General features: G+C 37.3%; 1 protein-coding gene across 2 annotated transcripts in view; it reads right to left on the bottom strand.

Annotated features, from left to right (window-relative positions):
* The window catches only part of CALCR (calcitonin receptor), a 150155-nt gene that overhangs the window by 40512 nt on the left and 91530 nt on the right, over window positions 1–18113 (bottom strand). For both annotated transcript variants that reach the window (XM_065883454.1, XM_065883453.1), the window contains exons 5-7: window positions 17224–17334; window positions 12189–12301; window positions 6467–6558 (exon numbers count right to left, since the gene is read on the bottom strand). In XM_065883454.1, coding sequence (XP_065739526.1) covers window positions 6467–6558; window positions 12189–12301; window positions 17224–17334 — 316 coding nt within the window. The remainder of the gene's footprint in view (window positions 1–6466; window positions 6559–12188; window positions 12302–17223; window positions 17335–18113) is intronic.

Genomic DNA, 18113 nt, shown 5'->3' with positions numbered 1-18113 from the left:
TTCAGGAAGCACAAGTATTAGTAAATAGTTAATACAGAATATTTTAAAATCCTCAACTTGTTGAGCAGGAGTAGAATGCAGGAGGCAGCCAATGGTAAAGATGGGGTTTAGAGGAGAACTTTCTCTCCCTCTCTCTCTTTTTCTCACACACACTACCATGTGCTACTTTATGTAGCAGCAGAAAATTTTGTTAAATAAACTGAACCTAGTTGGTTTTTTAACAGTACTATAGAAAGTAGGATGCAGGGGGCTCCCCTGGTGGCGCAGGGGTTGAGAGTCCGCCTGCCGATGCAGGGGACACGGGTTCATGCCCCAGTCTGGGAGGATCCCACATGCTGTGGAGCGGCTGGGCCCGTGAGCCATGGCTGTTGAGCCTGCGCGTCCGGAGCCTGTGCTCCGCAACGGAAGAGGCTACAATAGTGAGAGGCTTGCGTACCGGGGGAAAAAAAAAAAAAAAAGTAGGATGCAAATTTAAGGCTTTAAAAAGAAAAAAATATTTATGTAAAACATCATGCCCATTTATACTGCATAAACTCTTCCCATAAAGTAACTGTTAAACATCTGACCTGCCATTTATTCATACAGTTGTAATAGCATTTTATAATTCTTCTCACTGGGAGGCAAATATCTGTGTTCTCATTATTGGATTCAGCCTGGCTTAAACCAACGACAGTTGACATTAGGCATAACTAAGGAGTATGGATGAATGCATCATTCAGCGTTGCTATTCTCATGCCTGATTTTCTTTGGATTGGGTAGGGTTCAATAATCTGTCAATGGATATTAGCTTACAGAACTGGTTAATGTTCAGTCTCCTGTGTAAACCAGAACTGCCCTAAATAAAATATACTTCCTCCACCTCCAGCTTACTCTTGGGTCCTTGTATCCCTGTTTTTTTTTTTTTCTTCTTAATACTTACTGCCTCCTGACATATTGTATATTTGTTTACTGCCTGTTATTTTCTCTTACTAGAATGGAAATGCTAAAGGAATTTGTTTTGTGTACCTAGTACAGCTTCTGACACACAGTAGGCCTTAATACTCTTTTTTGCATTAAAAATCTTTATATAATAGCAATTTTCTTTGAGCCGTGACCACTAAACAGTTTCTCCAGTACAGAGAATTACATTAAATGCTAGATGATCTCCTATTTCATACTTTGTATCATACTGAACATTTGCCAGATTCTTAACTAATATTGGACATTATCCTGTTGTTCAACATTACGTAAAACCTATATACAGTACTGTGTTATGTACACAATGAGAAAGTGATGGTTTAAAGCTGGATAAACTGTCAGGTTCCAAAGGAAGAATATGACTAATATATGAGTCTCTGTTTCTTGAAGATTTCAATATAATTTCTCCTTATTGAGTTTTAAAATTTTTACTACACTTGATGACATTTACACTCAGCTTTTTGAAGCGAGTTAAATGTACTTTAAATTTATTAAAATTCTTTCAATAATCCAACACATATTACTGTGTATTCAACTCTGATTCAAACCCTCTTGTAGATGCTAGGGATATATGGGTAAACAAAACAGACAGCTTCTGCTTTCAGGGACCTTATACATTACATAATTATTTACTATTATAATAAATGTTCTGAAAGAGGTATAGGATGCTGACGAGGATTAACTGAACTTAAGAAATTATGTGTTTAATTGTTCTCAATACAAATATCCTGTTGCCTGAATGAACATGAGAGAAGCGGGCATTTTCCTGTCAGACCTGAAATGTCTTTAGTAGAAATGGCATGAACCAGATGTTAGCTCTACTTTATTCCTCTTGATAAAAACAAAAAACAAAAAAAACACAGGTATTTAGATGGACAGGATCTTGCTTACTCTGAGTGACAGGGAACTATAAGTACTATGGATTCTCCAAGAGTGGGAGGATAAGACAATATAATCTACTCCTGTCTTGGCCCAATCAAGGTGTCATTCACATGTGAGGATGAGATAACGATTTACTTTCATATGAATCTCAAGATGTCACACTTTAAAGTTAGAGCTAAATGTCATATTTATGATTTTAATTACCTGGTGTAAATCTTTCACATTGAAAACTTTGTTTCAAGTTATTGGTATCCTATGCGTGTATATGTGTGCTTGCAGGATCTTGAAGTTGTATGAGAAGGTGCTTAATATTTGCCTTGAGTCTTGCAGATTGTATAGATCAGTTTGATATCACAGGACAAGGCACAACTTTAAGTTTTCCTTTACTTAGGTATCATACCTTGTTCATGATGGACAAGAGGAGTGAGGGAAGGAGGGAATGTGAAATGGATTGCATTAAAACTCCTAGAAACATTCAGAACAGTATGTTATACATCTTTCCTATCTGACAAGGGCTTTGTATCTTTGGATTTAGCACAAAATCTTTATCCTTAAGGCACTCCCTTTCAATCATAACTCTTGCTTCTTTTCCTATTACTACTGTTCTATGAGTGAACATGTGCCAAGCGATGACCAACAGTTACATTTGGTGTCCTGCCATGTCAAGGTTGGGTTGGGAGAAAGGAGGCTGTTTTTGCTGCCATTGATTTAATGGTTTCTCTGGAGGAACAGGAAGGCAGCCAGAGATGTGTAATAGGATACTATATAAGATAGTTATCTATCCATCCTCTATAAAGATGTGAAACAGAATAATAGGGAATACTGAGTAATAGAGGAATCAATATTCCTTTTAGAGGTCCCAGTGGAAAACTTTTTTTTTTTCGGCCAACACGGTCAGTGTAATGTAATGTAGAAAATGTAACGCAATGAACACACTTCTCTTTCAGCATATATCTCTGTTAACTTTCAGGCAAGAGTAATTGATATTCACAATATTTAATCAGCAAGTAGTACTTTGGTACCAAGTAGTCAAAATGGATGTTAATGCATGTTCTATTATTGGACCTTCCTTAAGAAAAAACAGTGAGATATTTTAGTATTTAGAATTATTATGCAGAAATGTAAATGGATAAATTGTACATGGAACTGGTAAGTGAATTTATTGCAAACTTGCTTAAAATGGCAGGAAACAAACACAAATGTCCACTTACGTGACTTTCTCAAGCCAGTCTTCTGTAAAGGTATTTTTATTTTAACCCTCTTATTGACATTTAACTCTTGGCATCTAGTCGTGAGGAGCCTTAAGTAATTTGATGGTTCTATTTAATTCCTCTCCATGTTACTACTCCTAACTATTTTTCCCAGTATAGGTCCTAAACCAAATATCCTAAAAAGGCTGTTTTCAACCTTTAATTGGTGGATCAGAAGTAACCTGTATATCATCCTGAATATTATTTTAACTCTGCCACTTTGTACAGTTAAGATCTTCAGTATTGCCTTTTCTATGATTTAAATCACTGAAAAAATTTTCCTTTATCTTGAAGAGGGCCTAGAAGTTCAATTTTATTCTTTTAAAATAACGAAGACTTTATATATATTTCTACAATCATTTTCCAATAGCACAGGGAGTGTGATTCTTATTTGTTTCAGGTTACACAGTCCTGCCTTTTATCTTCTCCTGAATGCTCACAGTAAAATCACATTAAGATTAGCGGCATGCCGTAATGATCTCATTCTGAGTAATACCCCAGGATTTTTAGCAAAGTATTGGCAGTTCTACAGCCTCCCATATATTCAGTAACTCCTCTGCAGGCCTTCCTGGCCTGCTGGTTTGAGAAGGACACCTGCAGGGTTATTCCTTTTCATAGACCCTAGAAGGCACATGTTAGGATTTTAGAGTGAGATTTCGATGGGATGATTATGAATGAGGCATTAGGTCTCAGAAGCAGAGCTGAGTGTAACTTCTCATTTTGGTTTCATGAACGTTTTATGAAATTGATTATTTGGATTTTGCAAAATAACTCAACCCTGGGCGTGCAGAATTAAGCAAGGGAGTGATGATTATTGCTTGCTCAGGTTTCACACAGATGATGCCATTTAAGTACATAAATTGTAAAACCTCCCCTTGTAATGTGCAGTAAATATCACAAGGGTGATGTTGAGTGTTTAAAAAACACCTGGGAAAATATTTCTAATTAAAAGATAAAATGCAGTCATAAATCAGTTATTTTATTTTTATTTTCACAGTCACTTTGAATACTTCTGAAATCCAAATGTAAGAAAAAATGTGACAAATTAGAAACATACTTTAAGGAAAACAGATGGCATTGATAGTTTTAGTTTGGGCAGATCTTTAAGGTAAGATTAAGAACAGGTATAAAAATCAGACATGACTGCTTCTGGATTTGAATATTTAGCATCTCAGCATGTGTGTTTTTTGTATCCTAGTCACCTTTTACTGTGTGTACCCTAGAGAACCAAGCGTTTCACTTTGTGTCTTCCCATTGTTATATTCAGATTCTACCTCAATAAGACATGTTTTTCCTCCCAAGACTTAAGTTACTGTTTGGAAGGTTCTTGAAACAGAGAGACAGTAAGGGCAAAATCTGTGCTTCCTAGATAGTATGCCCCCACTCCCAAGGATTTTACCAGATTAATTTTGTTTTGGGACTAACTGGAATTGAGAAATATTTCACTTTGCCTATGTGCTACACTTTAAACACCCATCTTTAGTGGCTTAATAGAGAAATTATTTAAAGAACATTCTTACTTTCTTTGCTGATTTGGCTCTCAGACCTCATCACTTATTTAAGTGACTAGAGAAGAACTAAGAAATCTCCCTCGACATTTTTTTATCTTTAAAGTCCTGTGTACATTTATTAATTGCAGAGTTACAAATTTAAAGAATAGACTGTTAGTGACAGACTTTTTAATCAAAGTTATATGAGAGCCATGATGATGTATTTTTGCTCTGTGGTCAAGTGTAGTTGAAAAATGAATAGACATTCAAAGATTAATCATGCTATGTGTTTACTCTGCTGTATTCTGATTATAATTGAAAAAATTATTCTAATAATTAATCCTTCATGTCTTGTTGCTTTATCAGTCTTTCTCCTATTAAACCAAATATGGAAGAAGCTCACTCTCTGCTTATTTGTTATTATTTGCTATTCAGTTAAAAACTTGCTATTCAGTTATATTGCTTAATCAACATAAATTGATGATGTTGACATAATACAATATGTAATTATGATGTAAGTTATAGGCAAAGATTAAAAATAGGGTCAAGGAGGGCTTCCCTGGTGGCCCAGTGGTTGAGAGTCCGTCTGCCGATGCAGGGGACACGGGTTCGTGCCCCGGTCCGGGAAGATCCCACATGCCGCGGGGAGGCTGGGCCCGTGAGCCATGGCTGCTGAGCCTGCACGTCCGGAGCCTGTGCTCCGCAACGGAAGAGGCCACAACAGTGAGAGGCCTGCGTACCGCCAAAAAAAAAAAAAAAAAAAAAAATAGGGTCAAGGGAAAGAATAATTGTAGTTGTATTAAGGGTGTAGTAAGTGTGATTCTCCCCTTGGTTTAATTTTTTCTAGTATTATCATGGCAATATTTTAACAAAAGTCAAATTAAGATTGTTATTTTATATATGAATCACTATACATTTAATTACATATCACATCTTTTAAGTGTGGAGAATTATTTGTAGTCTGTGCCTATGAACTTTTCTTAATCATTTGTATAATATCACTAAAAAAAGTATCAGTGGAAGGAAATAGCACTGTAGCATGCCTCCTGCCTTTGATTTAAAAAAATGCCACGAAATTTAGGACATGTTTTTAGGATCAAATTTAACATGTTACTATCTCACATACATTGTGGTCATTCCTAAAACTATAGAATATTTTAAATTCTCCATTATTGTAAAATCAGTATCTATATCAACTTAATCATTTTGCAATAGGTAATGCAATCATTTGTATGGACACAGCCTCAGAATAGAAACCCTCATTGGAATTTTGTTTCTTACAGTTCTTAGAAGACACTTTCAGTTAACAATGGTAGGTGTGCAAGGGCAAAAAACTGACACTTGACAACAGGCCATCTTCTTCTAGAGGTTCTCCTTGACTCTGGCTGAGTTAGTTAAGGCCAAAAGAAACTTCCTTTTCTGGCTGAACATGATCATGGCCTTACCAGCCCCACTTCTCTTCTGGCCCAATCCACTTACAGTACAGCTCATAATTAAGCAGGGTGTGTTTGAACTTGTGGCCACCTCCATATTTTAGAGTGAGGGTAAAAGAAGGAGGAGGATTATTTCCTCAATACTTCATGGAAGCTTAGCCATGGTAAGTGGAACTTTACCATGTTAATGCAGTGTATTTACGGGCTCACAGGATTATTTCATTTGGGGAAGGAGGCATATCGCCTTTGAAAATTATATGTATCCATCCTATTTTCCTCAAAGATAGGGTTAAAAAACATATTTTAATTAATTTCATTTTTCTTGCTACTTCATGACTCCCAGTGTTACATGTCTTGTAATCAGCAGACTTCTCCCTGCCCAACACTCTTGCAGAGTATACCATTTATTTTAGTACCTAAGAAAATAAAAGGCAGATGCTATAGGTGTACTTACCTAACAAGCATGAAAATCGCCAGAGAGATCACCAGGGTGAACATCGACATAGAATGACCCACAATAGCCAAGTAGTACAGAATGTATGCATTCTGCAACAACAACAACAAAACCAGTTACTAAAGCAGATAGGTGAATAAATTATTATAGAAGAGGGAAAACAGTTTATTTTTTTAATTATTTTTTTCATCAGTGTATACATGTCAATCCCAATCGCCCAATTCATCACACCACCACCACCCCCCACCGCTTTCCCCCCTTGGTGTCCATACGTTTGTTCTCTACATCTTTGTCTCAATTTCTGCCCAAAAACGTTTATTTTTAAATAGTGTAAATCAACAAATGTTTTTCTCCTTTAAAAAAATGACTAAAATGATAACAAATATTTTAGAGAATTAAATTATATTGAATTATAAATTGGATTAATAGATTAACTTTCCTAAGAATATCAGTTTTACTGGAATATGCATGACATGGTGGGAAGAATAGAAGATGGGATTCATTAGAGCATGCTTTACTCAGAGTATTATCGTTAAGTGTTTGTGTGACACTCATAGGTCCAGTCACTTCAATTTTCCAGACTGCAGTAGTCCTCATCTGTAAAATCATGAGGTTGGAATAGATGATTTTTAAAGCAATTATATGTTGTAAGGAACATTATTTAATACAGGGATACAGAAATATTGGATGTGAAAGGATGAGAAAAGATGGCCCAGGTAAACACTAACCATAAGAAAACTGGTGTGATATCATACGAGTCCAGATGTTAAGTCAGGATGATACAGCAATGCTAAATGTCTATGCACCACACAGAGCATAAAGCAAAAACTGACAGCTCCTAGTAATCAATAGAATGAACACAGGGAGGAAAAATCTAGCTATAGAAGATTTGAACAACATGCTCAACAAACTTCACTAATTCACATATAATAAGCATTGCACACAACATCTGCAGAATACCCATTCTTTTCAAATGCACAAAGAATATCCAAATTGACATACACTAGTCAGTAAAGCAAATGAATATAGCTCAAATAATTAAAATCTTAAATAGCATCTTCACTGACCATAATACTCTAGAAATCATTAATAAAAAGATAACTTAAAAAACACCTTCATATTGTTGAAAAGCAAACAATATATTTCTAAATAAACACTGGATCAAAGAAGAACTCACAACGACACACCAAAACTTTTTGGATGTAGATGAAGCTGTGCATAGAGGGAAGTTTAAAGACTAAAATGCATATGTGAGAAAAGAAGATTGAAAATCAATGACCTAAATTTCCATCTAAAGAAAATTAAACTTTAAGAATGTAAAAGAAAGGAAATAGAAATGATAAAGAGAACTTGAATATATATTGAGTGGATCAAAGACAAAACCTAGTTCTTACAAAAAAATAATTTCAATACCCCTTAACAAGACTGATCAAGAAAAAGACGACCCAAGATAAATGAAAACATATGTGCACACAAAAACTTGTACACAAAATGTTTAGGGGCTTTCCTGGTGGCGCAGTGGTTGAGAGTCTGCCTGCCAATGCAGGGGACATGGGTTCGTGCCCCGGTCCAGAAAGATCCCACATGCCGCAGAGCGGCTGGGCCCGTGAGCCAGGGCCGCTGAGCCTGCGCGTCCAGAGCCTGTGCTCCGCAACGGGAGAGGCCACAACAGTGAGAGGCCCGTGTACCGCAAAAAAAAAAAAAAATAAGTGGAAATAACATAAATGTCCATCGACTGGTATATGTGGTTTGTCCACAGAATGGAATACTATTCAGCCATAGAAAGGAATGAAGTACTTACACATGCTATAACATGGACGAACATCGAAAACATCAAGCTAAGTGAAAGAAGCCAGTCACAAAAACCCACATATTGTATAATCCTATTAATACGAAATGTCCAGAAAAGGCAAATCTCTTAGAGACAGAAAGTAGATTAATTTAATGGCTACCTAGAAATCCATCTGTTATTATTTGCAGCTGATATAATACTATACATATAAAATATAAAATTTATAAATTACTAAAATTAATAAGTGAGTTTTATAAAAATTGTTGGATAAAAAAATGAGAACAGTTTTAATACATAAACAACAAATAATAAAATTTCAAATGTGGCATTTACAATTGCATTAAAAAAATCAAATGCTTGAGAATAAATCTGCAGAAGGGGGACTTCCCTGGTGGCGCAGTGGTTAAGAATCCGCCTGCCAATGCAGGGGACATGGGTTTGAGCCCTGGTCCGGGAAGATCCCACATGCTGCGGAGCAACTAAGCCCGTGCACCACAACTACTGAGCCTGCGCTCTAGAGCCCGCAAGCCACAACTACTGAAGCCCGCATGCCTAGAACCCATGCTCCACAACAAGAGAAGCCACCACGAGAAGCCTGCGCACCACAAGGAAGAGTAGCCCCCGCTCGCCGCAACTACAGAAAGCCCGCACGCACCAACGAAGACCCAACGCAGCCAAAAATAAATAACTTAAAAAAAAAATCTGCAGAAGGATGCATGTGAGCTCTACACAGAAATCTATAAAACATTATTGAGCGATATTAAAGACAGAGATGAATAGAGGGATATATTCTATTCAATGTTTGGAAGATAAAGATCTCAAAATTTTCAAACTGATCACAAGGTTTCTTTGCATGTAAAATTTGACAGACTGCTTCTAAAATTTGCACTGAAAATACAAAGAAAAAATATAGCCAAGACAATCTTGAAGAACACAGTGGTAAGACCTACTCTATGGAGCAACATGATTTGTTATAAAGCCACTGGAATCCAGCAGTGTGATACTGGTGCAAGGAGAGACAAATAGACCTGTGCAACGCAGTCCAGAAGCATGTAGTGACATGTATGGTCACTTGATATATGATAATGGTGATGCTATAGGGCAGTAGGGAAAGGATGGTCTTTTCAATTAATGTTGCTGGGTCAGTTGAACAGTGATATGGAAAAAAAATACAATGAATCCCTAACTCTAATTTTCAACAAACTAAAATGTGTGCTCCAAATTGAAAAGAAATAACACCTCTTAGGTATAATCTTTGACCAGCAGTAGACATAGCTCAGCATTTAAATCTAAGTTCTTTACTTATGTTATTCCACATTGTTATATTTTCCAACGTTGCCTTTTATGTTTATGATGCCAATGGGAGAGACGTTTAGGGGCAGGTGGACCTATGACACTTCTCTGACAATAGTGGATCATTTCCTTCTTTATTTACTGATAGGTAGAACTCTCTAAGCACCTAACTTGTTTTCAGAGTTGGGCACCCTGTATTCTATTTTGTCTGGGAGAAAAAGAGACTGTAATATCCATTTTGCGGGTGAAAAAAACCAGAGACTCAGAGAGGGCAATGGCTTGAAAGGAGGACAACATAATCTCTGGGCTTCTGGTGTTAAGTTCCCTCCCACAACAGGTTATTGGGTTGTGGGAGGAACTTTAGGTATTTTCAGTAACTTATTGGGTCCTGGTATGAATGTGAATGCAGTGTAGATAAGCTGGAAAATTTCTATGGAGTTCTTTGAATTCCTGGGAGAAACGCACCATTTATGTACAAATCATTACCCTTGAACATTTTGATTCTTATCAATTTCTTTGTGAAGGGTCTGAGATTGAAACACTAATTCTGCTTAAAAGGCTCACAAAACAGAGCCCTTTGTTTGGTTATGTGCATTATTGCTAGACAGAAACAGGTATTGCCTTGTAGGCCTTAGAGTTTCAAAATGAATGTGTCAACTTATCCTGAATTGTGGTTGCATCATTTCACTAGGCATTTACATATTGTTCGTCAGTTTCATTGTTGATACTGCTCTGCTAACAGTGCTTTTTATCCTTGCAGGTAATGATAGTAAATCTGGAATAGTTGGTTTATACCTAGAACTGATAAAAACTTCAGTATAGCTTGTAGGTCCCTTCTTAGGAGGTATTTAGGAATCTTTGCAAGAAAACACTCAGCTCCTGTCTTTTTTCCCCAGGAATTCATTTTCTGGCTCTTTTTCTAACTTTACCACTAGACAAAAACAGGTGTAGCATTTTCTAACAGTTTTCCCTTTTAAATAGTTTACCATATTGAGTCCCCTTGCCATTTAAAGTACTGTTTTTAATTTGGATATATAGGAATGCCAGTATTTGATTTTTATCTCTGCATATTTTATTTGTAAGGAATTTTATATAATTCATTTTCTTTCAGTTGCCTCTAGAATACTTTAAAAAATATTTATGCTTCTGAAATAGAATTGTCTAACTGTGTAAGGTTAAATCAACAGCTCATAATTTATTTGCCATTTTTGTATCATTCTTAAGACTGAGAAGTGTTTGTTTTTTTATTTAAATAAATTCTGGGTTGATTTCTTTTTTTTTTTTTTTTTGCCTGTATATAGATGGAAGATTTGTGCATAGAATTTCAATCATTATGTTAGGTACCCAGAGGGGAGTATTTATTCTTAAAATACTTTATTTCCTTCTCAGATGTGGCCAGAGTGTGTGAAGAGGTCAAATGTGGCAGCACTGAGAATTGTTTATTTTGATGTGCACTCTTTCTAACAATTCAGCTAAAAGAGTTAAATTTTTTTGCTGTAAAGTAATCAGCATTCATTCAGGAAATTCCGTACTCATTGACACGTCATTTCAATCAGGCCTTATTAAATAAATAGCTCTAGGATGTAGGCATGTGTCTTGACTCTCAGGGGTGACTTAGCAATTTGTGGAAGCAGTAACTGGCTTTGGTGCCCTCAGCCTGTGCCTGTGACGAGATGTCCCTCTAGTCAACTGGTCTCTAAGCTATCTATTCATCTTCTTTGTTTTTAATTGTTGTTTGTTTTTAATGGAAGGAAAAATTTCTATACTCATAAAGCTTCTTTATAGGAAACAAAAGCACTGATGTGCGTATGGCTTCCAACTTCGCAAGAACTGAGCATACAGGCCTATCTTTGAAGGAAACAATAGGTTTCTCTTGCAGCCACCAGGGCTGTGCAGAGAGGCCCTGTGTGCTAAACGCTGGCCAACGGTTTCTCCCGGCTCTGTAGGGAGAGGAGGCTGGTGGTAGACTTAATGATCTTTTCAGATTTCTGAAGCATCTGAAGAAGGCAGTAGCTATCTGCCCCCCACTCCCCCACCCCGCCCCACTGGCTTAAATGTTTCTAAGCTAAGATAGTAAAAATATTTAACAGCCAGTAAGACACGAGAAGTAGCAAGTTAGAACGGACTTCCACTGAAAATAATCTAAACAGCCACACGCTTACCTGTGGGCTGATGAGAGGCCCTGTTCTTAGAGTTCCTTCAAGGCTTGATAGTAAAACTGTCATAGACATCTCAGGACAGGGGTGGGGACAACCATTAGCTGGTGACTTGTGGAGAAATCTGTAGTTTTGGAACTCTTCCAGGAGAAGAGATGTTAAGGCAGTTCCTGGAAATGCTGCCTAATGTCTGGCACTGCAGGGAATCCCATCATTTGCTCCATGGACACGTTCCCCTTGCCACAAATGGCCTGATTCCACATGCTCACAGAACTCTCACTGACTGAATGCCAACCAAGAAGTAAAACATCATTTTCTCTAGTGCCACTTCACAGAGTCCCTAGAATTGACAGGTCATTATCTGATTTCCTTCTACAAAATAGTTGGCGTCTTGGTAGCAGGTGTTTTACAATTAGGCATAAATTTCCATGCACAGATGATGGCATTCTCACCCAATACTGAAATTTGAAATAGAACCTACCTGCATCTTCTCAGGAGTGAAAGCGTTACACATAGTATAGTTGGACCAGGATATGTTGCTGTCAGGGTGCGTGTACCAAAGCCCGTCTTCCTCACAGTACTTTGTAACTTTTTCTGTTAATGAAACAAAACTTACTATCTCAAAATAACAAGAAGGAAAAACAATGTTAAAGCTTAAAAGCCATTCCAAAGTGTTAATCACTTTATAGAACTTGAACGTCAATAGAGACTACCTCTAATCCTGCATTATACAGGATGCTTTAATATGCATTGCTTCAATTTAGCTTCAGCAAAGTCATGTGAAGCATTATCTCCATTTTGCTTTGCCAAACTTAGAATCTGAGTTATTCAGACTTTTTCTAGTTCTCCAAAGTACCTCTCCAATGCGTTTATCGCTTAGAGATCATATAACAATCCTGAACTGGTAAAATATGAAAAGAGATTTTACCAGTGTGTTTGCAATCCTCACATAGTTTTTATTTTTGATAGTTTCATAGGGATAATGTTTTTGAAGCATTGTTCTTCATTGGCAAAGGCAAAGAGCTATCACACCTATGGAAAACCCTTTTATATATGATTTCTGGTGTTTTTCTTTTAGCACGAGGATATGGAAATCAGAATCATATACTAATATTTGTCATTGTTTTAAAGGCTAAGAAACAATTAATGTTAAAAAATTTATTTTGCTGAAATATTACTTAGATCTGATAACATTTAAAATAATTTTCTATCAGAAGTTGCGGTTAGTCAAATCAACATGCTAAGAGCTAGTATGAAAATTATTTTAACTTTGGCAGTTTTTAGGGTGAAATTCATAATTTTTCATCGTATGAATGAAACAGATACTACCAAACTCAGCACAAGATTTAAACTGAAAACTGTAGACTTGTTTTTAATATATCTACTCCAACAATGATTTAAAATGGATGAAAAAACACATTTTTCAAACAAAAGGTGTTTTAAAGCGCCTATTAGAATCATCATTGCTTAATGTAAATCTGTTTCACTGTTAAGTAGAAAACTTTTAAATTGCGAATTTACTGTGACTGCCATCGGACAAAAACTATTTAAAGAATCACCACTGGACACCAACAATGTTTCCAAAAGGGTTAGCACTAATCAGCAGGGAAAAAGTGATGTTGAAAACTGGTCAATGATTTAGTTAATGCTTTGTCAACGACCATTCTAAGCTTACTTGCAATTAAAAAAAAGTGGTTTGTAATGCAGCATTTTATCTTTAACGTATTGTTAGAAAGTAGTTTTGTTTTATTGAAACGAATATAATTTGGTTTTTACAAAGGTATGCAGCTATATAGGGTAACGTGTTCTACGGAAGAGGGTGTTCCTCCTGAGGAAGTCCTTTCCAATCACGGACGGCACTGTAGGAAATATTGTTTTGTTTGGATTTAACTCAGGTCTGGATCTAGGCATTTCCTGGTTCTAACTGTTGCAGCTATCAAGAAACTGTCATCCTCCACCTGGCAAATCTTTCAATATTTGACGGAAGGCTACGTCTACTCTAACTTCCCTCTCTAAACCAAACACCCCTATTCACTCTCACCACACATGCTGTCCCCTCACAGCCTGAAGCCTCTCTGCACGTGCTCTGAGATTGGCACTTCCCTCTAAAATAGTCTAAGTTTGAACTGCCCGGTGAAGAGGCAGCATGCTTCCTTCGGTCTAGATTCACATGGAGGAGCTTTTTCCAGATGCTCAAAACCCAGTCCCCAGAGATTTGTGTTCCATTAATCTGAAGAGGTGCCAGACACCGGCATCTTTAAGAAGCTCATTGATTCCAAAGGGTATCAGGGTTGAGAATCACTGTCCTCAACCATATGTTGGCCACCCTGGCTCTGTCCCATTACTGCTGATTGAGTGTTTGACTCCTGCCCTTAAATCCCTCCTAATAAGGATTTGCTTTTTATACTCTAGCATATTCCTTCAGACTCAGCCTCTTTGGAATTTCAATACTGTTATACACTCTTTCATTACCCACCTGTCTTTTACCAAGCACTTTGTTTAAAATGCAATCTGTCATTTCATTAAACTGTTGTATGTATCATCAAGGTACAGCTTGGGTCAATGGTAAAATACTAAAGAATTTAAATTTGTTGAATATAGGTATTTTTAAGGTTTGCCTTTCTTTTAAAGTGGATTTGTCCCCCAGCTGAGAGGAATCTAAAAATCAGGCTGAAAAAATGGATCTATGCCTGGAAATCCCTGTTTTGTGACCCCAAACTTGCCTTTTAGTTAATAATTACAGCCACTTTGGCAAGGGCCCATTGCTGCTTTGCAACTGGCCTTGCAGCCTTGATTGCAAGACAGCTCTTTGTGCCACTCATGTTACCTCTAATGTGGCTGTCAGATCAAGATTAATGAAGCATCATTTATTGGGAACAGTCGATAAAGACCTGGGGGACTACTATCAAATAGCATTTAGTTAGAGCTTACAGGAAGGTAGTGCTGAGCAGGGCATAGCACTAAGTCCTTTCTCTCTTCACATCCCAACTCTTCCAACAAAATGAGAATTCCTAGAAGTGGCTGGCCTGAGCTGGTTTTAAAAGTGCCCCACTGCAATCCCATTTCCATTATCTCTTCTCACTGGGGTCGCACTTTGTATCTCATTCTTCAAGGAAGCACAAAAAGCATCTCCCAAACATTGTCTCAGGGATAGACTAATTGCTCTAACCTGGATTCCAGAAACTTTCTTGCATAAATTTTATTGTATGACTGCTGTTTTCCATCTTAACTCATGTCCTCACTTTCAGTCTGCGGGAAATAACCTCTCGTCATTCACAGACAATAAGTGTGGGTAACCAGATGGGTAGGTTAACCCTGAAATGTGGTAGAAAGTCTGACCCAACAAGTCTTGGAAAAATCTGAAAGAGAAGGTTGATTTTTCCATCTTAAGCAAAAAAAAAAAAAAAAACAAAAAAAAAACACTGAGTCTTCTCTTCAAAATGCTACTTCTAGTCCAGACCAGATAATTCAAAGATGATCCTCTCTTGTCAGGACCCTGGCATCCCCTTCCTCTAATTGGGTGTTCTAACTCTCTTCCCGGCCCTATTCCCTAGAGGTCACTGAAGGAAGGAGGAAGAAGATGAGCACCGTGAGGTGCGGCGGGGTTACTGTGCTCTGTTATTCCACATTTATTAGAAGAGATACGGAGCTTGAGGTGGAATGACCTGTGTTCTGGGAGCTCAGTCCCCACACCAGTCAACTAGGGGCTCTAGTTTCAACATCTAGAGCCACCTGAATGCTTCCTGCAGGCTCAGGCTTGCTGTACTCTCAGGAACAAATCTCACCCCTTAACAGGGACTTATGCAATGTGTCTGTATCTGGACCCACTTAGTTCCAGCATCAGGATCTCCTTTGTAATGAAGATTATATTCCTTTTTAAGTATCTTAATCCCAGGTTTATTTCAATGGGACAGATTTTCTATCCAGTCTCCTAGAACGGAACTTTTCTGGCCCTGATACCTACAGTTCCTGGAGCTGGGCAGCTACTACCTTTTATTCCTCGGGGACCCTCTTTCCACTATGGCTTGTATCAGTCTCATCGGATAATGTGCTCTGCCTCTTACTGGAAGAGCTACTAAGTGCACTTTGCTGGTACCAGCCACTTTCTTATCTGGACTTTATTGTTTAACACAGTTTCATCTTGGCTGCCAATTTAGTCACAAGAACATTTAAACATCTTGATGTCCAGGTTGCACTCCAAACTAACTAAATCAGAATATCTGGGATGGTACCAGGGATGAGGATTATTTTTTAAAGCTCCCCAGCTTCAGCCAAGTTGAGAACCACTTACTGCTAGCAGCTACCCAATCCCATTTCCCAGCCCCAAGTGCCTAATCTCTGGATTGAGGCTGTCGAACAACCTCATACCTACTTTTCACACATCCCTTTGCCTTGGCTCCCGACCACTCACCACTGAGCATCTTGGACTCCAGACTTCCGTTCTATCTGGATAGATGACAATACTAAGACGCATAACTTCGGCCCCTAGCTTCTCACTTCACTTGGCACCTGGTACTCCTGCCTAAGCATCGCCGCCCAACTTCTAACCATAACAGTGAGGCTAGACTGAGGCCTGAAGGAGAACGATGTTCCCCCTTGAAAGTTCTGAAAGTACTTCAACCTGCATAAGTTTGTACGGTGATTTAGAAATATTATTTCTCAAATGCTTTTCCAAGACTGTTGCCCTTACTTAGAAAGAAAGGGATAGGTAAGAGCTCAGGAGACTTGGGTTCACTTGTGGTTTTATGTCAAATATTATGTGAGTATAAAATGAGATGCTATATATGAAAATGTTTTGGAAAGTTAAAAAATGATAGTCAATGAAAATATTCCCATGTTACTAATTAACTTTAGTTGTAAAAGTAACACCAAATTCACTTAACACACATCTGTTGGCTGTTCATGTTGGGCTGGGCACACAGCTGGGTTACTACAATCCATTTTAATTTAACTGGTCTTATTTACTGAGCATATTTTAATAATCTACTGTTGGAGCAGAAATCTGGTAAATGTCTAGAGTTACCACTTTCTAATTTATCTTCCCTACACATGACAGTTTTATACAATTTTCAAGGTTACATCAAATTTCCATTATGCTTGTTCTACCAGCCCAGTACGCACAAACTCTACATCAAGCATTTGCATAAGTCATCAAATGTGAGACAACTGAAAAATTTTTAAAACTACACATTTAAATAAAACTTCAGTTTTAGAAATATTACTTTTATTAAAATTTAATATTAAATATTTAAAATATATAACATTTTCATTTTTATCTAACATTTAATATAATTTATGACTAAGGGGCATAACTGATCAGCAATGTGACTTAAAAAATAAGGGCAGCTTGCAATCTTAGACAACTGGGTAATATTTCATTTATGGAAATTCTTCAGAATGTGCTAAACTGCATAGAATATGACGTGGTAGTATATTTTGGATCTGATTTTCTTTTCAGAACTAGAAAAACGCTAAAAGATTCATAGCAAAATATACAATAAAAAAAAATACTCTACCTGCTACATCAAAGTCCGGAAAATAATCTGGGCAGTGCTGTTGGGCGAGCACTCCAGCCGGTGTGTCATCCCAGCAGGACCATCCATCCCAGGTACGGTTGCAATACAGACCTGGCCATTTAGAAAGAAATTATATTACAGTTGTCAAAGACTGTAGAATCCTCAGCAGGATTTCACAGTGCATAGACAGCTATTCTGGGACTCTCCACTTGGACATGGAAATATTAAAACAACAGTAGCAGCAGCAGCAACAAAATAAAGGTATTAACTTTTCCAAGTACTAAGGAATTTCCTTTTTTTTCTTTTGTAGGACATTCTCCATTTGTTCCTCAAAAGGCATATTTGTCATCTGTATGGAATATTTCCTCCAAAATCTTTCCTTTACAATATCTCCAGAAATGCTATGAAAAAAGTCTTGTGAAAGTATATGCAATATTACCCCTGGATAAAAGGCTTTGGAACATTTGTAGCCTACTAACCATTAACCTTCAAAGGGGTTGCCTTAGGTAGTTCTATTGTTAATCCAAGGGTGATGCACTTGTTTAGGAGATGCATTTGCAGCCGGTTAATGGGCTACATATAAAAACAGTCTTATTAGTTTAGAATCACACCATTACTGACTAAAATAATGCTTAGTTACTTTATGTATTCTTCAACATTGGCTCCAAGTGGTTTCTCACTGCTTTCAAAAATTAAATCTACTCTTGAAGGGGGAAAATTTTAGTGCAATTGTAAAAGTATCTATTTTTTCATACACCTTCTTATTGATACTAGTGTGAGGCTGGGGTCAGATCATGAGGTGTCTTAAATGCCATCCTAAGGAGTCTGGGTTGTTTTTTTTTTTCCTGTAGGCAAGGTGGAACCATTGGGAATGACATGAACAAATCTAG

This window comes from Phocoena phocoena, chromosome 9 (assembly GCF_963924675.1).
Source record: "Phocoena phocoena chromosome 9, mPhoPho1.1, whole genome shotgun sequence".
Taxonomy (NCBI): Eukaryota; Metazoa; Chordata; class Mammalia; order Artiodactyla; family Phocoenidae; genus Phocoena; species Phocoena phocoena.
Note: the sequence above shows the minus strand (reverse complement) of the source record. Positions and strands in the feature narration are given on the sequence as shown.